Raw genomic sequence first — 26,591 nt, 5'->3', positions numbered from 1 at the left:
TCCCTCTGATGTAGCCAATTACAGGGCTCTTAGTACAGGGCCTACTGTAAGCTCCAGGAGGATTGGCTACATCGGGGTGTGTGGCCTAATATGCAAATGAATTCTTGCTACAAAAAAAGCCCTGAATACATGTAAGCTACTCTGAGATAGAAGGATGTTGAGAAGAGCTAGGTATATGGCCCAAGTTCTTCTAATGAAATATGAGATCTAATAATTGTGATGCATGTATAGCATCCCAACAAATCAAAAGAAGGAAATGCTGAAACTATATAATATTCTATCATAACAGACTTTGGAACAATGTACAACGGATGCAGAGCTTGGAAGGACTTTAGATACCCATATTTGGATTTTTAGTTCAAAACACATATTTTATCTAAAACTTACATATATGCTTAGAGTGAGACCATCTGGATTATACAGTGTTTCCTTGAGTCTATTTCCAAAGTAATTTCTCATTTTCAACATGCTTGATGTTGCATTGGTTCCTGAGAAGAATTAAAATAATCTGAAAGACCTGAAATACATATTCATGTTTTACAATTCAAAACCTTATTCCTTTTCAGTTCCAAAAGATAAAAATTTCCCTGATTCCGGACTGGATCGCCAGGGCAACACATGGCCTGTCAATGGCATAAAAGCAAAGTAGGTTGTGATAATTCTGACAACCTTTTGTACTAGGGTTGCCAAGTCTAACTCAGAAAATACCTGAGGACTTTGGGGGTGGGGGTGGGAAACTTTGGGGGTGGAGCCTGGAGACTTTCACATTTCCTAAAATAAATAAAAATAGAGCAGTGCAGTTCCCCTGAATACAGTCTTCATTTCCTCATTCCCACAGCAGCAATATTATGCTGGCATACCCCCCTTCCTGCTTGCTATGAGGAAACATGGGGACCAAAACCAAAGGCCTCAGTTACTCTCAGACAATCCCCTCTGAGCAGTGCTACTGCTGGCCAAATATTCATATTGTCTGCTCCCTTGTAGGATCAGATCCCAGAAAGCAGCACCAACAGATAATGCTCCCATTTTGCATAATGAGGATGAATATGAAGCAGGTGGGAGCCACTGTAGCTGCAGGCCAGGGGTCCCTGTTCCACACAATGCAATGAGTGTGAGTTGGGTGGAAGGTAAACTTGTTTCTTCCCTCCCCCTTCTGTTTGGGGGTGGGGCAGGACAGTTCCCCCCCACCCTACAGTCCACCCTGATAGGAGCCTTGTTGGAACAGCAACTTTCTATGATTGGCATTCCATACAAAATAGCTGATCCTGTTCAGTACAAGTGTGGATTGTGCCACAGCTGTGTCTATGTTGGTTGGGCCTTGATAGAAAGGGACTGGTCTCATCCACTCTGTCGCTAATGTCAGTCGTTGTACATATTAGACTCACAACAGGAAGGCACTTAAGGGATCAGCCAAATGTTTCACAACAATGCTCTTACACGCAGTCTAGATGAAGAGGGGGATGGAGTACAAAGATTGCTGGGATGCCTAGCAGTGGGTGGCAGTAACGAACCCTGAGTGTAGTAGTGGAATTTTACCCGAGGGTTTCCTCACCAAAATGGTTGCTATGTGAAGCAGCAAGTCAACATTTGTGGTCCATCCATGCAATTGTATGTAAGTAGTGCAAAAGCTCAGCTGTGCCAGGGATTCTTTCCAGGGCCACTTTATTATTCAGTTGGATGAGTGGTTAAAAGTCTTCTCCAGCGTGTGTGAAGTGAAGGTTCTAATCCCCTCTCTCCTGTCTTGTGCTCTCTAGTCAAAAAGTGAGGTTTCCCATCCAACCCTCATATCCCTTGGTGGGACCCCTTGCCTTTTCTACAGAGCTTGGCTACTCTTGGCTACTCTTGTATGTGACTTTTGTCGACCTTACCAAAGCTTTCGATACCGTTAGCAGGAAAGGCCTGTGGCAAATCTTGGAACGTTTAGGATGTCCCCCAAGGTTCCTCAGCATGATCATCCAGCTACACGAAGACCAGCGAGGCCAAGTCAGACACTGCAACGACCTCTCGGAGCCCTTCCCAATAGGCACAGGTGTAAAGCAAGGCTGCGTTCTCGCGCCAACTCTCTTTACAATCTTCTTTAGCATGATGCTTCAAAGAGCCGCAGTAGATCTAGATGAGGACGATGGTGTCTACATCCGCTATCGCACCGATGGCAGCCTGTTCAACCTGAGGCGACTAAAGGCACACTCCAAGACAATGGAAAAACTCATCCGAGAGCTACTGTTTGCTGATGATGCTGCACTCGTCTCCCACTCGGTATCAGCTCTGCAGCATATGACGTCCTGCTTTGCAGAGGCTGCCAAGCTATTCGGCCTAGAAGTTAGTCTGAAGAAGACAGAAGTTCTCCACCAGCCTGCACCCCAGGAAGATTATCACCCTCCCTGCATCACTGTGGGTGAATCAGTTCTGAAGACAGTCCAGCAGTTCAGCTACCTGGGGTGCATCATCTCCTCAGATGCCAAGATCGACAAGGAGATTGACAACAGGCTGGCAAAGGCAAACCGTGCATTTGGCCGACTGCACAAAAGAGTGTGGAGCAACAAGCATCTGAAAAAAGGCACAAAGATCAATGTTTACAAAGCGGTTGTGATGACAACCCTCATCTATGGCTCCGAATCGTGGGTTTTATACCGTCATCACCTGCGACTCCTCGAGCGCTTTCATCAGCGCTGCCTTCGCACCATCCTCAACATCCACTGGAGTGACTTTGTGACCAACACTGAAGTCCTCAAGCGGGCAGAGGTTACCAGCATCGAGGCACTGCTGTTGAAGACGCAGCTGCGCTGGGCAGGGCATATTTCTAGGATGGAAAACCACCGCCTTCCCAAGATTGCCCTGTATGGCGAACTCTCCACCGGCCATCGAAATAGAGGGGCACCAAAGAAGAGGTACAAGGACTCCTTGAAGAAATCCCTTAGCACCTGTCACATCAACCATCACCAGTGGTCTGACCTAGCCTCAGATCGCAAAGCATGGAGGCACACCATCCACCAGGCTGTCTCTTCCTTTGAGAACACACGCATAGCTGGTCTTGAGGACAAAAGGAGATTGAGGAAGAATCGCACTGCTACAGGACCAACCCTAAATCAGACTTTTCCCTGCAGCCGCTGTGGCCGGACCTGCCTGTCCCACATTGGTCTTGTCAGCCACCAGCGAGCCTGCAGCAAACGTGGACTATTGCACCCTTCTTAAATCTTCGTTCGCGAAGCCAAGCCGAGAGAGAGAGGCTACTCTTGGCTAGTGGATTACTGAGGGGCTGGTTAGAACACCTTCCTTGAATGGGCAGTTGTGTGTTCTCTTGTTGCTGCCCTTGTGTCTTTGTCTCTGGCTGGCACAAGGCTGGACCACCACCACCACACCCCACAAGACTTGAGACCTTGTGTGGCACAGATCCTGGGTATTTTATTGGTGTGGTCTCTGTGTGTTGGTGATGTGGCTGAAGGGCCTGTTTTTTCTTTCATTGTGTATGCAGGCCTGGCAAAAGGGAACATTGTTGCAGGAAGGGAATTGCAAATTCTCATCTTTGGAACTCCCTGATGCATGTTCCTTCCACAGCTCTTAGTGCTCATGCCACAGCCTGCTTATGGGTGGAGGTTGCTGTATTCCCTTTGTTCTTTCTCTTGTGTTTTGGGTGTGGACAGTGGCAGCTTGATGCCAGGGGTGCGTGGCTGCATCAGGCAGCATGAATTCTTAGGTTGGCTCACTGTCTGCTTGTCACAGGAGCATGCCATGTTATGACTGACGGGATGCTAGGGAGTCTGGTGCAACTGCTGTGTTCCGCATTAGGTCTTTTATTCACTTGCATCTCCTCTACAGAGAAGGCACAAAGTACAGAGTTGTGAGCTGGCAGCACTGCACAGGTGATGGGGTCTTAGGAAGAGGCTGTAAGAAGGTAGCCCCTGTGTGATAATTCCTGCAGTTATAGCCATCCAGTTAAACAAGATGTCCAATTAAGAAACGAATGCACAAAACACTGATGATCTGCATGGGCTTTAAATTGACAGGAGATTGCATAATCTTGTTCGGTCTTATTCCTAATCATTGTCTTCTGCCTCTCCTACCTGAAATCTCCCAGTTCGTTCTGTTGTTGATTTCTGTGATTGTGACATAATAAGGAGACGACAGATTTACAGATCCCTCTTCATTTTCAATAGTAAAACTGAGGGGAAGGTTTGAGATTGGATATTTCATCCGGATTGCCTGAAGAGAAATTACATGCAAATGGTTAATATTAAAAGAAAATAGAGGACATGCATACCTTTCAAAGTACATAGATTTAAATGTGACTGCTTCAGTGTTGGACATGGCACAATCTAAGTTAGTTCAGTTAAACAGGTTTCTTATTTGGTCTGATGCAACCCTTTCGCAGCTATTCAGTTCTTTCATGGAGCTCAATCAAGGTTATAACTTGTCCCAAGGCTATCTGCTATCTGTCTGCTAGACAGACAAGAAATGTGCCCTAGCACCCTGTGAAGTAATCTTCTGTGTGTCTGTTAACTGCCTTCAGTCACATATCTGGCTGGATTTGAGCAGTTGGAAATAACGTGTCCTATACCTTCCCCACTTTTCTAAGCAATGGAAATTCCCAGAGTCACCTCCATAAACACTGAGAATAGGCACAGTCATCACTGCAAGTTTTGTTTCCTTAGATGGAAGAACACAGGAGACGTACCTGTGCATGACAGTAGATTCATTTACAAGTATCAATCAGAGCATGGTAGAAGTAAACAGGTATTCCTTTAGCAGGCAGCAGGTTCCTAGACAGCAATCTATACAATCACCACAAGGTGACACCCCTGCTCTACCGAGAGGGTCTCCCAAGTCAAACCACAAGCTACTTTTGCGGTTTTCCTGCTCTCTCCCAACACTCTGTTGTCCAAACTCTGATGGGTATCTTGGTCCAAGCACTTGAGATATCCCCAACTATTAGGAGACCATTTGTATTTAGCCCCTTTTGATAAAGGATCAACTGACTGCAATGTTGGCCAGCTAAAAGGTGTAACACCTGATCCTGTTGTGATATAACTGCAGGGCATGTGCTTTAGCCAGTTCTGTACTAAATGCAGACCTGTCTACAGGGAAGCAGTATGAGAGAATAAGGCACAGTGTGACAGAGAAGACAGCAGAAGGCTGGGAACAGGGGAAAAGAGCGTCATGGATGTCCTGGAGGAGTGTGAATGATGAAGGGCCACCCATGCATGTGAAACTGCATGATTATAAGCACTGTCCAAAGTATATGTGATCAGAATTGTGACTAATATAGAGAGTTCTTGCCTGGCTCATTGGAGCCTGTAGGTAGGGTGGCCAGACCGTCCCGGTCTCCCGGGACATTCCCGGATCTGGCCACCCAATCCCGGATCCCGGGCTGCCTATACCGGGACCATTAAAGGTCCCGGTTTAGGCAGCCCAGGAGCCGGTGGGCCGCGGGCGCGGGCGGGGAAGGCGGGGAGTGAGGGAGGGAGCGTCCCTGCGCCTGCGCAGGGCCCCTGCGCACGCGCAGGGACGCTCCCTCCCTCACTCCCCGCCTTCCCCGCCCGCGCGCGGGGCCGGCAGCGGTGGGGGAGGCCTCAGTGGCGTAGCTAGGGCTTTCGGGGCCCGGGGCCCAAGATTTATGTGGGCCCCCCTACGTGTGTGCACGCCGCCGGAAACAGGAAGTGACGTCACTTCCGGTGACGGCAAGCCACCGCCGGAAACAGGAAGTGACATCACTTCCTGTGACATCATTCCCCCCCCCGCGCCACCTGCCGGAAACGGGAAGTGACATCACTTCCTGTGACATCACTTCCCCCAAATGACATCATTTCCCCCAAATGCCACTGCCGGAAACAGGAAGTGACTTCACAGCACTTCCTGTGACGTCCCCAACAATCCCCCAAATATCACCGCCGGAAACAATTTTGTTCTCAAATCCTGTATATACTTCATCAGTATATGGGATAAGGCACTTTCTCAACTGTGCTGCATAATGCAGCCTATTTATTTTGTCCTGTTTGCTCTGTTGGCTCTATCTGCGCCACCTTCATCACTGTCACTAATAACACAGGTCAAGATGCAGGACAGGAACCCGGAAGTGACCGACAGGCTGCTTCAGCGGGCCGCTGCGCCGCCCCCCTGGGTCCCACAACGATGGGACCGATGCCACAGGGACGGGCTCGAAACACTCTATAACCCCTCAAAAGAACAGCAGTCTAGCTCGCTTCCCCCGAGCCCTGCCGCCATAAGCCTCAAGGGGGCTCATTTTGCGGCATCTCCCGGCAGGAGGGTGGCATCCGCACGGGACACATATCAAATGAAAGAGGGGGCGCAGGGCTATCAGAAACAGCCGGCGGAGGGAGTCGGGAGACCACCCCACTGGGGGATCCACACCCCGAAAGTGATGAAGGTGGCGCAGATAGAGCCAACAGAGCAAACAGGACAAAATAAATAGGCTGCATTATGCAGCACAGTTGAGAAAGTGCCTTATCCCATATACTGATGAAGTAAATACAGGATCTGAGAACAAAATTGCACCAGAAGACACAAACACAAAGCTCCCTTACACTGAATCAGTGCTTGGGTCCACCAAAGTCAGTATTGTCCACTCCAGTCACAAACACAAAGCTCCCTTACACTGAATCAGTGCTTGGGTCCACCAAAGTCAGTATTGTCACATAAGAACATAAGAGAAGCCATGTTGGATCAGGCCAATGGCCCATCCAGTCCAACACTCTGCGTCACATAAGAACATAACAGAAGCCCTGTTGGATCAGGCCAGTGGCCCATCCAGTCCAACACTCTGCATCACATAACAACATAAGAGAAGCCCTGTTGGATCAGGCCAGTGGCCCATCCAGTCCAACACTCTGTGTCACATAAGAACATAAGAGAAGCCCTGTTGGATCAGGCCAGTGGCCCATCCAGTCCAACACTCTGCATCACATAAGAACATAAGAGAAGCCCTGTTGGATCAGGCCAGTGGCCCATCCAGTCCAACACTCTGTGTCACATAAGAACATAAGAGAAGCCCTGTTGGATCAGGCCAGTGGCCCATTCAGTCCAACACTCTGTGTCACATAAGAACATAGGGAGGGAGGGAGGGAAGGAAGGAAGGAAGGAAGGAAGGAAGGAAGGAAGGAAGGAAGGAAGGAAGGAAGGAAGGAAGGAAGGAAGGAAGGAAGGAAGGAAGGAAGGAAGGAAGGAAGGAAGGAACTTCTGGCACCAGCAAAAACAAATGCAATTTGGAAGAGCCATAATTCATTGCATACAGTTCATAAACAGATAGGTGGCAGAGCTGCTCCCCTTTTAGGCTTTCTGTTGAAAAGGCAGGCAGGCAGGAATGGGGGAACTCACACTGACCCTCCCACAATAGCCAGCTGCCACCACCTCCCGCCCCAGGATTGCTACCTCAAGCAGCCTTCCATATGCCAGTGGAGTCCCCTGCTCTTTCTTTTGAGTTTGTATTCATTTTCAATCTTTTTTAAAAAATTCAGCTACACTATTGATATAAGCATGCATAAAAATAAAAAGGAGGGGGTATTATGATGCCAGCAATGATGATAGAACCCTCCCTTGAAAATCCTGATTATTTAAGGCATGTGTGGAAGAAAACAAACTGACTCCACAACTGTGAAAAGGCAGAGGGAGGGCAGATGTGCAAAAAAAAATCCCATGTCCAAAACTATTCCAGTTTTTGTGGATTGACTGCCAAGAAAATCAGGAGTAAATCAAGCATGTGGAAAAGCCCTTTATCCTCACACCCTGATACAAAATAAATGAATGAACATTTGTAAAGGATATATTCATGTAGCATTTACTGCAAATCTCTTTACAATACAGGAAGCAGTCCTTGCTGAGTTTGTGCATAGTAGATTGTGGGGCCTGGAATGATCGTAGAAGCAGTAGAGTTGGGGGGGGGGGTGGTCAGTAGTACAGCATGTGCTTTGGATGCAGAACATCCCAGGTTCAGTGGCTGGCATCTCCAGTTAAGAGAGTCAGATATCAGAGGATGAGGAAGAGCTTTGGTGGAGATCCTGCCAGAGTAGACAATGAGGATGTTGGCAGACCAACAGTCTGGCTCAGTATAAGGCAGCTTCATATGCTCAGTATGAGTATAAACTAACTTGAGCAATTGAACAATTTGGCATTCTCACAGTGAACACAGCATTGGATGTGTGTGTGTGTGTGTGTGTGTGTGTGTGTGTGAGAGAGAGAGAGAGAGAGAGAGAGAGAGAGCGCATTCTAAATCATATGGGACTGTAGTTCTAACTCAGCTCTAAATTCTTCAGCCTATCTCTATAGAGCAGTGCATTTCTCTTAAGGGTTAGTCAGAAGCTGCAGAAAGGATTGATTGTGGTAAAGATATGAATCTTGGAATTGGTAGGCACAGAACTTTCAGAAGTGCATGGAGCCACAGTAACTTGACCACGCTTCCCCAGTTCTTACCTGCTTCCAGGGCGGCGGCGGCGAGGGCGGCCCAGGCGGCAGCCCCCGGCCCAGGCGGCAGCCCCCAGCCCCAAGGACAAGACCCTCCCCCCGCCACGGGAGAAGCCCGAGGAGGCTGGTGCGCATGCTGCCGCATGCGCGCCTTCAATCTGAGGCGAGGGAGCGACGACTCCGAGCGAGAGAGGAGAAAAGCGACGGACGCGGGCGGCGCGCCTTTCCCGCGCTTTGCTTAATGCTTTCAATTGTGTGAGTGAGTGACTGAGGGGGGAAAAAGGGGGAGGGGGGAAGGGAAGGGAACGAGGAGCCCTGCGTGCGTGCGCCGCTCCCCACCCCCTTCTTCCGCCGTGCGCGCGCGCTCCCCCTCACGCTGTCGGGCGCCACAGGCGCTTCCATTCTTTTTCTCCCCCCCCCTTTCAGCGCAGGCGCAGCAACGTCACGGCCATTGTTTTGGGGGCCCCCTTGCCAACGCATGGACCCCCAGACCTGGGGCGGGCCGCCCTTCCCGCCCCCCCCCCTCTCTACGTGTCTGGGAGGCCTCTCCGCGGCCTCCGCTGGTCGCTGGGGGCCTTCCAGAGTGTCTGGAAGGCCCCCAGCGACCAGCGGAGGCCGCGGGGAGGCCGCGGAGCACCCGGCGCTGGTCCGGGAAGGCCTTCCAGAGCCTCTGGAAGGCCTTCCCGGACCAGCGCCGGCCAGCGAAGGCCTCCCCGCGGCCTCCGCTGGTCGCTGGGGGCCTTCCAGAGTGTCTGGAAGGCCCCCAGCGACCAGCGGAGGCCGCGGGGAGGCCGCGGAGCACCCGGCGCTGGTCCGGGAAGGCCTTCCAGAGCCTCTGGAAGGCCTTCCCGGGCCAGCGCAGGCCTCCCCGCGGCCTCCGCTGGTCGCTGGGGGCCTTCCAGAGTGTCTGGAAGGCCCCCAGCGACCAGCGGAGGCCGCGGGGAGGCCGCGGAGCACCCGGCGCTGGTCCGGGAAGGCCTTCCAGAGCCTCTGGAAGGCCTTCCCGGACCAGCGCCGGCCAGCGAAGGCCTCCCCGCGGCCTCCGCTGGTCGCTGGGGGCCTTCCAGAGTGTCTGGAAGGCCCCCAGCGACCAGCGGAGGCCGCGGGGAGGCCGCGGAGCACCCGGCGCTGGTCCGGGAAGGCCTTCCAGAGCCTCTGGAAGGCCTTCCCGGGCCAGCGCCGGCCAGCGAAGGCCTCCCCGCGGCCTCCGCTGGTCGCTGGGGGCCTTCCAGAGTGTCTGGAAGGCCCCCAGCGACCAGCGGAGGCCGCGGGGAGGCCGCGGAGCACCCGGCGCTGGTCCGGGAAGGCCTTCCAGAGCCTCTGGAAGGCCTTCCCGGGCCAGCGCCGGCCAGCGAAGGCCTCCCCGCGGCCTCCGCTGGTCGCTGGGGGCCTTCCAGAGTGTCTGGAAGGCCCCCAGCGACCAGCGGAGGCCGCGGGGAGGCCGCGGAGCACCCGGCGCTGGTCCGGGAAGGCCTTCCAGAGGCTCTGGAAGGCCTTCCCGGACCAGCGCCGGCCAGCGAAGGCCTCCCCGCGGCCTCCGCTGGTCGCTGGGGGCCTTCCAGAGTGTCTGGAAGGCCCCCAGCGACCAGCGGAGGCCGCGGGGAGGCCGCGGAGCACCCGGCGCTGGTCCGGGAAGGCCTTCCAGAGCCTCTGGAAGGCCTTCCCGGACCAGCGCCGGCCAGCGAAGGCCTCCCCGCGGCCTCCGCTGGTCGCTGGGGGCCTTCCAGAGTGTCTGGAAGGCCCCCAGCGACCAGCGGAGGCCGCGGGGAGGCCGCGGAGCACCCGGCGCTGGTCCGGGAAGGCCTTCCAGAGCCTCTGGAAGGCCTTCCCGGGCCAGCGCCGGCCAAGGAAGGCCTCTCCGACGCCTCCCTGGCCTCGCCGCCGCCCCCGCCGCTGGACTCGCCGCCGCCGCCCGACCCGCCGCCGCCGCCTGACCCGCCGCCGCCGCCCGACTCGCCGCCGACCGCCACCGCAGGTAAGGGGGCCGAAAGCGGGGGGGGGCGGCCTTCCTTTCTTCCCTCCCTCTTCCCTTCTTTCCTTTCTTCCTCCCTTCCTTCCCTCCCTCCCTTCCCTTCCTTCCTTCCCTCCCTCCCTCCCCCCTTCCTTCCTTTCTTTCTTTCTTCCTTCCCTCCCTCCCTTCCTTCCTTCCTTCCTTCCTTCCTTCCTTCCTTCCTTCCTTCCTTCCTTCCTTCCTTCCTCCCTTCCCTTCCCTTCCCTCCTCCCTTCCCTCCTCCCTTCCCTTCCCTTCCCTCCTCCCTTCCCTCCTCCCTTCCTTCCCTCCCTCCTCCCCTCCCTCCTCCCTTCCTTTCTTTCTTTCTTCCTTTCCTTCCTTCCTTCCTTCCTTCCTTCCTTCCTTCCTTCCTTCCTTCCTTCCTTCCTTCCTTCCTTCCTTCCTTCCTTCCTTCCTTCCTTCCTTCCTTCCTTCCTTCCTTCCTTCCTTCCTTCCTCCCTTCCCTTCCCTTCCCTTCCCTTCCCTTCCCTTCCCTTCCCTTCCCTTCCCTTCCCTTCCATTCCCTCCTCCCTTCCTTCCCTCCTTATGTTCTTATGTGGCGCAGAGTGTTGGACTGGAGGGGCCACTGGCCTGATGCAACAGGGCTTCTCTTATGTGACGCAGAGTGTTGGACTGGATGGGCCACTGGCCTGATCCAACAGGGCTTCTGTTATGTTCTTATGTGACGCAGAGTGTTGGACTGGATGGGCCACTGGCCTGATCCAACAGGGCTTCTCTTATGTTCTTATGTGACGCAGAGTGTTGGACTGGATGGGCCACTGGCCTGATCCAACAGGGCTTCTCTTATGTTCTTATGTGACGCAGAGTGTTGGACTGGATGGGCCACTGGCCTGATCCAACAGGGCTTCTCTTATGTTCTTATGTGACAATACTGACTTTGGTGGACCCAAGCACTGATTCAGTGTAAGGGAGCTTTGTGTTTGTGACTGGAGTGGACAATACTGACTTTGGTGGACCCAAGCACTGATTCAGTGTAAGGGAGCTTTGTGTTTGTGTCTTCTGGTGCAATTTTGTTCTCAGATCCTGTATTTACTTCATCAGTATATGGGATAAGGCACTTTCTCAACTGTGCTGCATAATGCAGCCTATTTATTTTGTCCTGTTGGCTCTGTTGGCTCTATCTGCGCCACCTTCATCACTTTCGGGGTGTGGATCCCCCAGTGGGGTGGGCTCCCGACTCCCTCCGCCGGCTGTTTCTGATAGCCCTGCGCCCCCTCTTTCATTTGATATGTGTCCCATGCGGGTGCCACCCTCCTGCCGGGAGATGCCGCAAAATGAGCCCCCTTGAGGCTTATGGCGGCAGGGCTCGGGGGAAGCAAGCTAGACTGCTGTTCTTTTGAGGGGTTATAGAGTGTTTCGAGCCCCTCCCTGTGGCATCGGTCCCATCGTTGTGGGACCCAGGGGGCCGGCGCAGCGGCCCGATGAAGCAGCCTGTCAGTCACTTCCGCATCTCGACCTGTGTTATTAGTGACAGGCTGCTTCGGCAGGCTGCTGCGCCGGCCCCCTGGGTCCCACGACGATGGGACCAATGCCACAGGGAGGGGCTCGAAACACTCTATAACCCCTCAAAAGAACAGCAGTCTAGCTTGCTTCCCCCGAGCCCTGCCGCCATAAGCCTCAAGGGGGCTCATTTTGCGGCATCTCCCGGCAGGAGGGTGGCACCCGCACGGGACACATATCAAATGAAAGAGGGGGCGCAGGGCTATCAGAAACAGCCGGCGGAGGGAGTCGGGAGCCCACCCCACTGGGGGATCCACACCCCGAAAGTGATGAAGGTGGCGCAGATAGAGCCAACAGAGCCAACAGGACAAAATAAATAGGCTGCATTATGCAGCACAGTTGAGAAAGTGCCTTATCCCATATACTGATGAAGTATATACAGGATTTGAGAACAAAATTGTTTCCGGCGGTGATATTTGGGGGATTTTTGGGGACGTCACAGGAAGTGCTGTGAAGTCACTTCCTGTTTCCGGCAGTGGCATTTGGGGGAAATGATGCCATTTGGGGGAAATGATGTCACAGGAAGTGATGTCACTTCCTGCTTCCGGCAGGTGGCGCGGGGGAAATGATGTCACAGGAAGTGATGTCACTTCCCGTTTCCGGCAGGTGGCGCGGGGGAAATGATGTCACAGGAAGTGATGTCACTTCCTGTTTCCGGCGGTGGTATGACGTCGCCGGAAGTGACGTCGCCGGAAGTGACGTCACTTCCTGTTTCCGGCGGCGCGCGCACTCCTGCCTTCCCCCCCCCAAGGTGTCCCTGGCTGGCCTTCAGACATTATGGCCACCCTACCTGTAGGACTGAGCTTGGGGACTCAGGAACAATAGGCAGCAAGATCCAATTCCCTGCTGCCCTGCTTCAATCATGAGCCCCCTGCTGGTTTAAATGGTCCAATAGGATGCTAGCACGGGAACCTCAAGTGTATATATAGTTGGCCCCATTGGCCCAGTGTTCAGTCTTTGAGTGCAGCGCTATACTATGCCTCATCATTGTGAGGAACCCACTATATCAGGGGTGGTCAACAGTAGCTCTCCAGATGTTTTTTGCCTACAACTCCCATCAGCCCCAGCCCCATGCTGGCTGGAGCTGATGGAAGTTGTGGGCAAAAAACATCTGGGGAGCTACCATTGGCCACCCCTGCACTATATTATTGTGGCAAATGATTCTTACCTTTTCCTTGCAGTCTGAAAAGGCTACAAAAAACGACAGCTTCATGTTATCTGTGCAACCACATTCAGACCGACTTGACTTATTAGCACATTGCTTGTAAGTTCCAGAAGCCTGTAGAAAGATATGCAAACAAACAAACAAACAGTTTCTCCTATCATCCCAAAATTCTGAATGTGAAAAATGACTAAATAGTGCAGCATCAACTTAGCTTCAAAAACTGTGGTAGCTAGCACACGCTATGACTTTACCATTGAGAATTTTAGGAACAGGGTGGGGTGGCAGGGGCCTCTGCATCCAATGTGACAGAAGGTAGTTTGAGTAAATAGCTCTGACCTAGATGGTCCATGCTGGCCCAATCTCATCTGATCGCAGAAACTAAGCATAGCCAGCCTTGGTTAGTATTTGGACAGGAGACCACCAAGGAAGACCAGGGGCAGGCAACAGCAAACCACCTCTGAACATTTCTTGCCTTGAAAACCTACAGCGTCACAATAAGGTGTGACTTGATGGAACTTTCCACCACCACCAGTTTGAGTAGATAACAGATCTGTGGAAGTCAGAAGAGTAAGGACAGGGTGGAATACGGAACTGGTTTGGCTCTTTATTGAGCAGAGAGCATAACAGAAATGTTCCCTTGAATGAAACTAAATGGATGGGATTTCTGAGTGCCTCATAAAATAAGATGGGTTTAGGTAAAGAGTTCTATTACAGTTTTTTCTGAGTGTCCTCTTATTCCCTGGGTCTTTCACATTGTAAAACTGGATGGCCTCTAACTGTTTGAAGAATATTTTCCCATGTGAACCAGTTAATTAACTCAGATCTTTATCTGAGCAACTTCTTTTCAGCTGGTGATGTATATGAAAGCCACTCCTTAAGAAAGATCTACTGGGTACCTTCAGAATGGTCACTTCTTTCCCATTACTGTCTAAAATTTGGTCTCAGAAGTCACCATTAACCAATGATTAACCAAACAGCAACAAGCAACAATAAAATCCTGGATAGCAGAATGACAGGCAGGTGACCTACCTATTTACATGTGGGAGACAGAGTCTGTAGTAAGTGAAGGCAGGATACCTGGGCCAGACTCCATGGATGCAGAATGTATAGAGGTTATAAAAAATTCTGAGGGTGTAGCTCCCAAACGGGACTGTAGCTATGGTGGGATATTTCATGGCCACACTCCTTCACTTAATGACCATGCCCCACAAGTCCTGCTGGTAGACACTGTTTTAAAAAAATACTAAAGTGCACCAGCTAGCTAGGTGCCAGGGTAGCAAGTAAGTGAGCAGGTAGGAAGCTGCTGCCTCTCTGCAGTGCACCTGCACTAGGGGAGAAATAATGTTTGTGTGTGCACTGCAGAGAGGCAGCAGCCTCCTTGTCCACCTGTTTGTTCACTCCTGGTGCCTGGTCAGCCAGGGCTGAAGCCAATGCTGAGGGCTGAAGCCAATGTTCAGTTGCTGCTTCCTCATCTTGCCGACAATCCCCTCCTTACTGAAGCAGGGATCTGGTCCAGGAGAGCGCCATCTGGCATGTTTTTAAGTAAGTGGCAGGAGGTTGAGACAGATGTTCAATTATGTTTCCCACTTCCCTGCCCCACCAATCTTGCCCCTGCCCAACAAACCAAAATTTTGTGGCTATGGGGATGTTACCAAGACTTACTTTTGATCCCTGAAAATAATCTCTCATTCTAGGCTTTCCAGGGTCAGCATTGTAAAAGTTTTCTGTGAGAGGAACAGCAATTCCCAATCTAGATGGTGGCCTGTAGTTCACCTGTTTGGGAAGACACAACATATAACAATTCAGTACTGTCCCACCTGGCTTGCCCTTTTGCTCATCACTAGTCCTGATTTCAGAGGTATCATCTGAGATTAATTTGAATGTATGTCATAGATTTTAAAAACTGTGCACAAAGTATAATGATCAAGGATATTTTACATATTCCATGACTGAATAGGTACAATGGAGATTCTAGATTTGAACAAGTAGTGTGTTATCCTGTCTTAAATGTGTTAGTGTTTGAATGTACAGCACACAATACAAAGTCAAAATATAATGCAACACATATAACACAACATTTCATACTCTAAACTACAGAAAGAAACAAAAAAGGCATCAGACTTCAAAACATTATAAACAGTGCTCAGTAGTCAATAAGTTCATCTGAACATCAAAAATGATTTCTCTGGGCCCTTTGATAATGTTAATTTAGTGAATAAGGCAGTATTGCACACATGATGGAACCATTCATCCACAGAGGGAGGTTCTAACTTTTTCCATTTTGCTGCTATTGCCAATTTGGCATAGATAATTAGGTTCAAGACCAGACTATTATCCTATGTTTTTATGCCACCCTTCTTCCAAGCAGTTCAGGGCATGGTTCTGTTTTTCTCAAACCTGGTTCTACTGCATTGCCAGGGTTAAATTAGCACACCCAAATCCCTAACAGGCAACCAATACTGCTGATAAGGTAACTACAGAGTTTATTAATTTAGAAACTTCTGTGGATTTTCTTGTGTTCCAACACATTCACAGAAACGTCTGGAAGAAAAACTTTCTCCAGTAGAACATGGCACTTGAGCCCGAAAGATTCTACAAACCCTAATGATGTTGCCAGCCATGAAAATCTGAAATCTTTGATAACATTCACAGTTGTAGGCCTTCTCCCAGCAGTGCCAAGGGAGTGCTTTCTGATGTTCATGACATCAGTTGGTTTCATCAGAGCAGGTTAGATCCAACCAGCTTTTTCACTCAGTCTGACCTAATTCCATTTTTTTTACTACAGTCTCCATCCCACTTTTTTTTTTGGTCCATGCAGGTCTAGGGTTGCCAATCCCCAGTTGGGAATAGAAAAACCAGAGAACCCCAGTGAAGGTTAAAGGCAAACAAAATAAGAACTCTGGAAAATCACGAAAAGCAATAAATACTGATTCCGAATACTATGAACAAAATTCAAAAAGCAGCAGTCAAATTAATTTCATAGAAAATTTACAAAACACTTATTACTACAGCATCTATAAGATCATATACACAACAATACAATTGATAACGTCACTCAAAAATCATAACAAACAGTTCATTAAAGTCCTAAAGTACGTCATTGCTCCAGAAGACTTCCAAAGGTTTAGAAAAATGATCCTGCCACTCCTTTGCGGTGGATTGAAATGCTAGTGCGCTCCAACAGTCCTGTGGCTGATATTAAATGCTGATAGATGTAGCAATATGAATTTCAATCCAGCCAAAACCAAGGCTTCAGTTCTTGGAAAAATAAACCAGTGAATGCATGGAAAACCTCTGACAGGGATGTGCATATATCACCGTTTCAGACCCAGTCCTTTATCGAAGAGGCATCTCCCACTCATCAACTAGCCCAGGTAACAGCCTCACAGCACTACGCACGGAGAAACTCTCCAAGGAGAGCCGGCAGCACATGTAGAAGAGCATGCGTTAATCCATGTGTAACGAACATTTAGTTAAGGCTCCGCATAACGTTGAGAGAAGGAGGCTAATGAAGGATATTCTGTTGAAATCGTGAGGAGTCCTGCAATAAGCGATTCCTCCTTACTTCCTCCGTGCCATTTGGAGTTGAACTCTGAGTTCAAAGGATTTTGCTCACGCCTGTGTCTATTATAAGAAGCCCACTTTCAGGCTGTGGAAAGACTTTGTGGGGACATTATTCATACTGTAAACTCAGTGTTCTGTTCTTTTTGTTCAATTCAGTTTGCACTAAATATATTTGTACACTGTTTTGTGAAAGTTACATTGTTTCCGGTGATTCCCTTTTATTATCCATTGAGTACGCTGGTTCCAGTTGTGTTTAACATTTTCTCCAAGGAAGCTGATCTCTGCCAGCTGGAGATCAGTTGTAAAAGTGGGAGATTTCCAGGCCCCACCTGGAGGCTGGCAACGCTACTCTTTCTGTTGGACCACATTAAAATTAGGCTCACTGTAATGTCCATATGAATACATCTTTAAACCATTTATCCTGTAGCACTGAAACCAACTGGAACAAGTCCTGTTCTGACCCAGTTCAAAGCCTTAGGAGAGGAGAGGAAGGAGGCTGAAAAGAGAATTAATGATTTGACATGTTGGGTTTTTGGATCCTTACCGGTAAATTCTTTAAATATTTTGAGGCATTGGCCATTTCCAATAGCCATTCTGAAGCAGAGAGTTGAACAGGTAACTTGTAGTGCATTACTTTGAGATATGAGCAGGAGTTCTTCAGTGTTAATATAAGAGTTGTGACATCACAACGAAGGGATCCTTCTGTAACAATCGCAGCAATGGAAGTTTTACCCTAGGGATGTTTACACAAAATAAACAGAGCATAAGTATTTCTCCAGTGTACATGAATAATTGCTTTCTCACCATGAGGCCTTTCTACGAAAATATGGCAATTAACATAGCACCTTAACATTTGGTCTGGTTTTTTAAACTTCCTGGTGCTTTCTTTAACTGCAAGAGTATAAGAATTCTTATTTGATGAATGCCTCTCCCATTGAGATATTTTTAATTGCATTAATCCAGTATTAGAAACAAATACACATCAATAGAACAAAGTTAGAGTCCAATGGCACCTTTAAGACACACAAAGTTTTATTCAAGGTATGAGCTTTCATATGCACACACATCCTCAAGTAGATAGAAATGGAAAATAACAGTTCAAACTTATAGACAGAGACCGTTTTGCACTCACCTTACGCCGCTGTCACGTTCGTCTTCTCAGCACGGCGTCCTTAGGATTTCCCACTATCTACACCGGGGCTGCAGCAAAGATCACAGTTTTCGTGCGGCAAACGAAAACTGGTTTTTAGCAGTTTCCGTTTGCTGCGTGAAAACCACGATGTTTGCTGCAGCCCCGGCACAGATAGTGGGAAATCTGAAGGACCCCACTCTGAGAAGACAAATGTGACAGTGGTGTAAGGTGAGTGCGAAATCGGTCAGAAGCTGAACAACAAATTAGCATTCACCATGATAAAGATGTTTTAGGACATGTGGAGACAAAACAAGAATAATAAATTAAGTTTATATGGCCAAAATTTGTTTGGATTTAATTAAGGGGGAACAACAGTGAAGCAATAAATATGTCAAAATATGAGATACATGTGAAAAAATATCCTTTTTGTGGGAAATTAACTGAGGTTTTGTTGCTACTCCCCAGTCAGCTCCTCTCAAGCATAAAGGTAACAAACAACTTTTTTTCTTTTTGTTGAGGGGCAGGGGTTGCAGTGTTACCAAGAACCAAAAATGTTAATACAAATCACTTTTAGGGCTAGGCTTGCCAGTTTCCAGATCTCAGCGGGGGATACCCTGGTTTTGCAGACTCTTCCCTGCCACCAGCCAGGTGGCTGGTAGGGGAAAGCGCTGCCCCACCAGCCATCATGTGCCTTTAAATTTTGGCAGGCTTAGAAGATGCTTGCAACTGTTGGTGTTTTGGAACATCTGTGTGCCTTTAAATCTTAGCAGCAGGAAATCAGGGGATGGAGTGAGCAGACAGAGCCACCAGGGTGTGAAGGTATGAAAGCAGAGTCCATCTGTTGTGCATTCGCTGCAGAAGTCATTTCTATAGTAAAATAGATAGGAAAGTGTTAGCTAGAATTAGATTATGGGATGGAGGAAAATTCTACCCCCTAGGCTGCTTTCCTTTCCTGTTCCTGTCTTAAGAAGCTGGTTGAAATGTAGCAGATTGTTACATTCAGAAACTCTTGTGAGTAAAATGTCCCAATGAGATCACAAAAATCTGGGCTTGCAATATCTGAAGAGACTTTTCTTGTTGTAGCAAGCCTCCCCGGCCAGTCTCACCTCACTCTGAGCTTTGGCACCTCTGATGGCTGACCAACAGTGCCTAGCAATATGCAGATACTTTTCTTTAGAGGTATAACCTTCCTTTCATTTCTTGAACATTTCCTTTATCTTCATAAGAAGAAGAAGAAGAAGAAAAAGAAAAAGAAGAAGAACAAGAACAAGAAGAAGAAGAAGAAGAAGAAATTGAATTTCTATCCCGCCCTCCACTCCGAAGAGTCTCAGAGCGGCTCACAATCTCCTTTACCTTCCTCCCCCACAACAGACACCCTGTGAGGTGGGTGGGGCTGGAGAGAGCTCTCACAGCAGCTGCCCTTTCAAGGACAACCTCTGCCAGAGCTATGGAGGACCCAAGGCCATGCTAGCAGGTGCAAGTGGAGGAGTGGGGAATCAAACCCGGTTCTCCCAGATAAGAGTCCGCACACTTAACCATTACAGCATGTTTCTGTCTTGTTGGAATAGTGATGGCTTGAGCTTGCAAGACCTCGTTTTAGGAGAACCCATCCTTCACTAGTCCTTTCCCTTCCTGCATTCTCATCCGTGGAATGACTCTCATCATGTTTCTACTGTACTAAAATCTAACATATACGTATGGCTATGTACTTCTTTGGCCCTCCACAACAAACGGAAATCCAGGAATACATGGTCAGTTTATCTTTCTCCTGTGTACCTTGAACACGTTCTCTTGAGAGTTGGTAGACCCTTATAAACAACGTGCAGGGCCGGCTCGCCCACTAGGCAAGCTAGGCGGTTGCCTAGGGTGCCAAGAGGCAGAAAGTGCCAAATTTGTCTTCCCCCCCTTTCAGTGCCCAAGGCAACCGACCAGTTTGCCTCACACTCCCCTTGCTGCGGCCACCGCCAGCCTCCTCCAGCCCACTGCTGCCACTGTACTCCGCTCGCCCCCCCGCCGCCATGCTCCACTCGCTCGCCCCCCCTTGCTCGCTGTGACTACAGCCCTACTGGCTTCTAGCAGCCTGCACCTGTGCATTTAGTTAAACATGCAGGCGTGGACTGCAAGAAGCCTGTAGGACTGTTTTAGTCGTGGTGAGCGCGGGTGTGTGTGAGCAAGCGGGGCGAGGGGGTGGCGAGCAGAGTGTGGTGGCAGGCTGGAGGAGGGTGGCAGTGGCCGCGGTAGTGGTGGTGGCGAGCGGAGCACGCCCGGTGGGTTGCCGGTGGGGGGCGCCTGCCTAGGGTGCAATTTGTCCATGAGCTGACACTGACAACATGGGAAGTGATATGGAGAGTCTGCAGTCTGAGGTGGGGGCAGGTTCACGGAAATTGTAGAGCATCCCCTTCCACAAGTCCTCTTGTGGAGCAAAAACTGGCTAATTAATAGGAAGCAGAGAGTGAGTATAAATGGGCAGTCTTCGCAGTGGAGGACGGTAAGCAGTGGAGTGCTGCAGGGCTCAGTACTGGGTCCCAAGCTCTTTAACTTGTTCATAAATGATTTTGAGTTGAGAGTAAGCAGTGAAGTGGCCAAGTTTGTAGATGACACTAAATTGTTCAGGGTGGTGAGAACCAGAGAGGATTGTGAGGAACTCCAAAGGGATCTGTTGAGGCTGGGTGAGTGGGAGTCAACATGGCAGATGAGGTTCAATGTGGCCAAGTGCAAAGTAATGCACATTGGGGCCAAGAATCCCAGCTACAAATACAAGTTGATGGGGTGTGAACTGGCAGAGACTGACCAAGAGAGAGATCCGGTAAGGATCCAAAAACCCAACATGTCGTTTTCAGTAAATTTTGTTTAAAGGAAATAATTCTAGAAATTGTTGGATCCTCTATGGTTTTTACCACCATGCGCTCCTATATCTCCGCCCACAACCTTCTTATTGGTTGCCAGACACTGACTGGCAATTTTGTTTGAATGCACATTAAACCTGCCAGTGTTTTATTTTTATTTATTTTTATTTATTTATTTTAAACCTGCTAGTGTTTTATGAGGACATCATGAACAATGCTGGTTGTTTGTTACCTGCTCAAAAAATTTGCTTTTAACACGTATTTTCACGGTGTAACTATCGTTGTCATCCCAGTAGGCTTCTGTGTTCACATCCAGTAGATTGGGCTTTCCCACTATTACCTTCATTAAGTGCATATGAAACACACGATAAGCTGTAGAGGAGGGGAAAAAGCACTGAAGGAAATACTAAAAATCCCCAGTATTCCCTTCTGCAGCCAAATCAAGAATAAAAGAATGGTTCAGGATACCTCTCCCACACTACTATCAAGACAACAATTCTCAGAGAGTTTTTGTCATAGGAACAGGAACAAGATTCTGAATATCTGCTGTTCTTCCACTTCCTGTAGCTGGGGTCGTGCTTGTCCCACTGTAAAAATTTCCCTCTGCTCATGAGATCACAACTTAGGCAACACTTGACTAATTATGCAAAAAAAAAAATCAACACACCACTAACAAATTATTATTTAATCTTCAATTCTTGTCTGTGGAATGACTCTCATCATGCTTCTGAGTTTATTAAAGTCTACTCTACTAAAATCTAACATATACATATGGCTATGAGCTTCTTTGGCTCCCCACAGCAAAAGGAATTCTAGGAGTACCTTACCTACGTTAACTGGTGTCACTCTGAATGCAAAATTTAGTGTTGACCCAAGATCCAGGTATCTAACGGCATAGATTGGTAGATCATCAAGCTGCTGTACTGTGTATCTGCATATGTCAACAGTAACCTTCCATTTTTTTCCATTTGTAGTGCCAAAGTCATACATGAACCACTGTCCACTTGGGAAAGGATGATTTAAAATCACTAGCCGAGGCACAGTGGCCTCTCCTAAAGCAGTGAGGTCACTTGTAACACGAATTATGAGGAAACTGCTGGATCCTGGAAACATGATGGTTTTCTCAACGTCAGATGCTTTAAATATGTGAGTACCTAGAAAACAACAAACTTCGTATCAGAACATTATTTTAATGTCTAAAACAAAGGTCTGTTCATTGGTGAGATTGTTACAAATTTTTATTTATTTTTCTGTTTCAAAGAAAATAAACTCTGAGGCCAGATTTGGCTTGATCAACTGTAATGTAAATTCCCACAGATTAAAGGCATAGTACACTCCTCCAATTTTCGTTCAGAAAATGAAGTGTGCCTGAGCAAGTGGGAGCTGAGGAGACACTGCCACTGAACAAGGAACACAGAGATACAGAAGAGGGACAGAGAAGTAAAAGAAACTGTCACCTCCCAAATTGCCCTTATTGTCATGTGATCTATATATTCTTAACTCACCTGAAGCACCAAGCTGAAGTTTAAAGGCAGTAGTACCAGGATCAGGTTGCAGAACAGTTATCGTATTTAATAAGCAAGGGCTGCTGGTGCTAGTCTCGAGAGGGAGCCGTTCCAGAATATCAACAAGGATAGAGGATGAAAAATGTGGAGGATACTTGTGCTGAAAAACACTGTTGATTATGCCTGATCCTCCTATCCTGAATGGAAAGGAAGCACAACTGGATCACAATCCCAGCCTACACTTTAAATAAAATTAACTACAGCATGCTCAGAACTTGTCCCATTTGGTATTTTCTAATGCAGTATTCAGGGACGTAGCCAAGATGATGGAAAAGGTGACCAGGCCCCATCAATCATTTGTCAGGCCTGTTTATTAACACTAGGGTTGGTATGAAATCTGTCACAAGTCTTTCCATTATAAATTCTTTATGTTAAAAAAGGAAGGAGTTGAGGTTAAAAGGTGTGACTCTTGTCATGAATCTTCCAATCTCCATGTAATTGCTTAGAACAGAATTAGCAGTTAGCAGGGATGAAGAAGCCTGATTTTAAAAGCTGTGTATGTGTGTGTGTGTGTGTGTGTGCATGTGTAAAATTATGCTGGAGTAAAGCAGAGAGAGAGAGATTAAGGAATCAAGGAGTAAAATGGTGCTGTAGCATATTCAGACCAACACAAAGAAAAAGACAGAGAGAATGGGACAGTGTTTCACAATAGTCCTACAGAACTCCTATTGTTGGGGCAATTATTTTTGACAGAACAGGAGACAAATAATAAGGGATTTCGGCCCAGAGTCAAGTGAGCACAAGTCTTCTTTCCTAATATATGCTACGGCACAGGACTCTTATTCACAGGGGAGGGATGTAATGTTTGCTCTGAAGATGGAAAGTTGCTGGGAACAGATCCCTTACCTATAGGCACCCCAGGGATCATGCTACTGTTGCTTGATCTTACGCATGTTCACTTAGAAAAGTATTCAACTCTCAGCCTCATTTCATTTATTTATTTACTTTGTTTATAGTCCTCCTTCAGCACTAAAACTGAAAAAGGATTACACAGCATAAGTCAATGCAATCAATCTGATGAGACATCTAATAAACAACACAGTTTAAGACTAGGAATACAGTAATCTGAAATGGCAAAATTAATACACATGATATGTTAAACTATGTGGAAGATGGTATTACAAAGATGCAATAAGAGCAGGGCAATACAGCAAAAGACATCATACAGTGATATAGTCCACACAATCCGGTTCCTTTTATAAAAGCTCCTTCCTAAATAATTCCATTATGACATAGCCTTGATAAAAATGCCCGCTTCTGTTTTACATAGTTTGCAGAACGACAAAGTGCAGGCACTTTCCTGACTTCCTCGGAAGGACTATTCCACGAGATGGGGGCCACAACATTAATTTCATGTATACACTAGGGATGTGCATTCGGTTCGGCCGAACCGTATTTACAGCCGAATCAGCACTGATTCGGCTGTATGCGGAATAGGCTGCAGCCGATCCCCATAGGCGCCCATTATACGGCAGCCGAATATGGCTCACCATATACTTACGAATAGCTATTCGTAAGTATACGGCTGTCAATTCAAAAGGCGGCAAAGTAGCTTCTGCAGCTTCAAAGGAGCTGCTTGCCTACTTTCGCGCCTTTAGTGGCCTCTTCCCGCCTCTCCCTGGGATCAGGGAGGGGGGGAGGGGGAAGAGGAGCCCCAGCAGCCAATCCAAAGCATGCATTTGCAAAATGCATTGCAAATGCATGCTTTGAAGGGCTTTTTAAGGAGTCTTCCTTCCTGGCTGGACTGACTCCTCCATTGCTGCTGTGTGTGAGAGATTGTGCAAAGGGCTGGCTGGCCTTTGGCTTAAGCTGCTGCCTGCAGTTCTCTCACTCAGCCTTACCAGACTTCCCTGCCTGGACTAGAGAAGACAAGGTAAGACACTCTTGGGGTTCTTATTTTTATTTATTGTTGGTAAAAGGACTTTTTTAAAAACTTAGAGTCCCTTTACTTATCCAGATTTGGGTGGTGGTGGTGGTGGGGTAGCTTACTTGGGGGTTTCTGCTTGGGGAGGGGGCCTGGGGTGGGGGGGGGGTTGCCAATTTGCCCATATCTTAATTTAGTGAGAGGACTTTTAAAAGTGCAGTGTCCTTTTACTTCTCCTGATTTGGGTGGCTTGGATTTCTTGGGGTTAGGGTGAAGGGTTTTTTTGGGGGGGAGGGGTTGGCAAAGTTCCTGTATTGTTAAAAGTTAATTTTTTACTGTTCTAAAAGTATTCAGTGTTTGATTTGTTGCTGCTGTGTTGTGCTGCTGCTGTTACTCTTTTCTTTGGGTTCTTGGGGGGGGGGGTGCTGTTTGGCCTAATTTCCATTGTTCAAAAGGCCACTTTTGTCCCCCTTTTCCTGGTTCTGGTTTTGGGGGGGGAGTGTTGTTGACTTATTTGGCCTGAGCTTTCTTGTTGGTGAAAAGGCCACTTTTTTTAACACTTGGCCTTTTGTGATTCTGCTGGTTTTGTTTTGGTTTTTTTAAATTGCCTCTGGTTGGTGTGGGGGTTGGTGAGGGTGTGTGTGGGCTGGGTCACTTTCTTGTTTTTATAGAGTAGATTGTGTGTTCTGTGGCAGGGAAGCTGGCACCTGGGTGAGAGACCCAGAACCAGCAGGTTTGTTGTGGTTGGCCAGCTCTCCCCGTGTTGTTTGGGGCAGGGCTGGAGAGCTGGCATCTGTAGATTGTGTGTTCTGTGGCAGGGAAGCTGGCACCTGGGTGAGAGACCCAGAACCAGCAGGTTTGTTGTGGTTGGCCAGCTCTCCCTGTGTTGTTTGGGGCAGGGCTGGAGAGCTGGCATCTGTAGATTGTGTGTTCTGTGGCAGGGAAGCTGGCACCTAGGTGAGAGACCCAGAACCAGCAGGTTTGTTGTGGTTGGCCAGCTCTCCCCGTGTTGTTTGGGGCAGGGCTGGAGAGCTGGCATCTGTAGATTGTGCGTTCTGTGGCAGGGAAGCTGGCACCTGGGTGAGAGACCCAGAACCAGCAGGTTTGTTGTGGTTGGCCAGCTCTCCCCGTGTTGTTTGGGGCAGGGCTGGAGAGCTGGCATCTGGGTTTGCTGCAGCCAGGTCTGCAGAGCAGAACTTGAGCAGATTGTGTTTTGTGTGGCAGTGATGTTGGCAACTGGGTTTTATATTGCTTCCAGGCCTGCCCTGCAGGGTTCATAGAGTAGATAGAGGGATGTAGTGCATTTGGGTCCTATAGAGATTCTCTGATGTGGTTAGGTTTGGCTTTGGGTGCCCCAGGAATTGGACCCCCTGGTCCAATTTTTTTTGGCCTTGTGGGTTTTGTGTGGGACAGTGCCCTGAAGCTGCACAGCAATTTGGGGGGCTCTCCTCAAAACCCCCTGCTCCCCAGAGCCACTTTTCCCACGACAATTACAGTGAGGAAGTGGCTAATTGGGCTTTCCCCATCATTGTTAGCAATGGGCCTTTTGGGGAGCCCAAAGACAGGGACCCCCTGGTCCAATCTTTTTGGGACTTGGGGGGGTTGGAGGGGAGAGTCCCCTGCAGGTCCCCTGCAAATTTGGGGGCTCTCCCTCAAACCCCCTGCCCCCCAGTAGCCTCTAATTATGCCCTATGTTGCCATTGATTTCAATGGCCCATAGGGTATAATGATGGAATAGGGGCACCCTCTTTGGGTGCCCCTGGAATGGGATCCCCTGGCCCAATCTTTTTGGGACTTGGGAGGGTTGGAGGGGAGAGTCCTCTGCAGGTCCCCTGCAAATTTGGGGGCTCTATCTCAAACCCCCTCCCCTCCATGCAGCTTCAAATATACCCTATTTGCCATTGATTTCAATGGCCCATAGGGTAAAATAGGGCCGTATATTCAGTAATAGCCATGCATCTACCGTATATGCGGCTATTCCAAATGCGGTATTCAGGAGTATACGGGGATTCCGAATCCCCCCCCCCCCGTATACTTCTGAATCCGTGTCAATCCGAATTTTTTTTTTTTTTGCACATCCCTAGTATACGCTCAGTTGTTTATCTTACCCATTTGTTGGGTGGCACCATTAGAAGCCTTGAGGCAGCGATTTAGTTCTGTGTTCAATTTGTAAATAATTTTATTTATTTTTTAAAATAATTGTGACTTGCATGTTGGGAGTTTCATTTGGCATTAGTTTACCAACTTAATCTTGTAAGAAAATTCAGAACTAGAGCCCAACGACTGATACATTTCAAGGATAGAACTGCAGCACAGACCAAGAATTTTTAGAGATGTGGACAAATTTATTCGCCAAACTTAAGTACAGAATATCACAACCTCAGCTTGTTTAGCCCAAAACAAAATAACAATGCAGAGCAGAGTTTTAGCTACAGGTGCTGTGACAGGTGTTCTTGGTTTGAGAACTGTTTTGAGTGGCAGAGCTTTCTATCTGCCTTGCAGAAAATGTACAGAAAAAAGAACGTTGAATTT

The 26,591-nt window shown here is 48.6% G+C and overlaps 1 protein-coding gene across 1 annotated transcript in view; it reads right to left on the bottom strand.

The window, feature by feature from the left end:
- LOC132589565 (cation channel sperm-associated auxiliary subunit beta-like) overlaps window positions 1–26,591 on the bottom strand; it is a 92,050-nt gene that overhangs the window by 10,422 nt on the left and 55,037 nt on the right. Inside the window, exons 16-22 of the mRNA XM_060262330.1 lie at window positions 21,458–21,784; window positions 20,863–21,002; window positions 17,197–17,385; window positions 14,751–14,861; window positions 13,092–13,202; window positions 4,062–4,200; window positions 388–488 (exon numbers count right to left, since the gene is read on the bottom strand). Coding sequence (XP_060118313.1) covers window positions 388–488; window positions 4,062–4,200; window positions 13,092–13,202; window positions 14,751–14,861; window positions 17,197–17,385; window positions 20,863–21,002; window positions 21,458–21,784 — 1,118 coding nt within the window. The remainder of the gene's footprint in view (window positions 1–387; window positions 489–4,061; window positions 4,201–13,091; window positions 13,203–14,750; window positions 14,862–17,196; window positions 17,386–20,862; window positions 21,003–21,457; window positions 21,785–26,591) is intronic.

The sequence above is a fragment of the Heteronotia binoei genome, chromosome 21 (genome assembly GCF_032191835.1).
Source record: "Heteronotia binoei isolate CCM8104 ecotype False Entrance Well chromosome 21, APGP_CSIRO_Hbin_v1, whole genome shotgun sequence".
NCBI lineage: Eukaryota > Metazoa > Chordata > Lepidosauria > Squamata > Gekkonidae > Heteronotia > Heteronotia binoei.
Note: the sequence above shows the minus strand (reverse complement) of the source record. Positions and strands in the feature narration are given on the sequence as shown.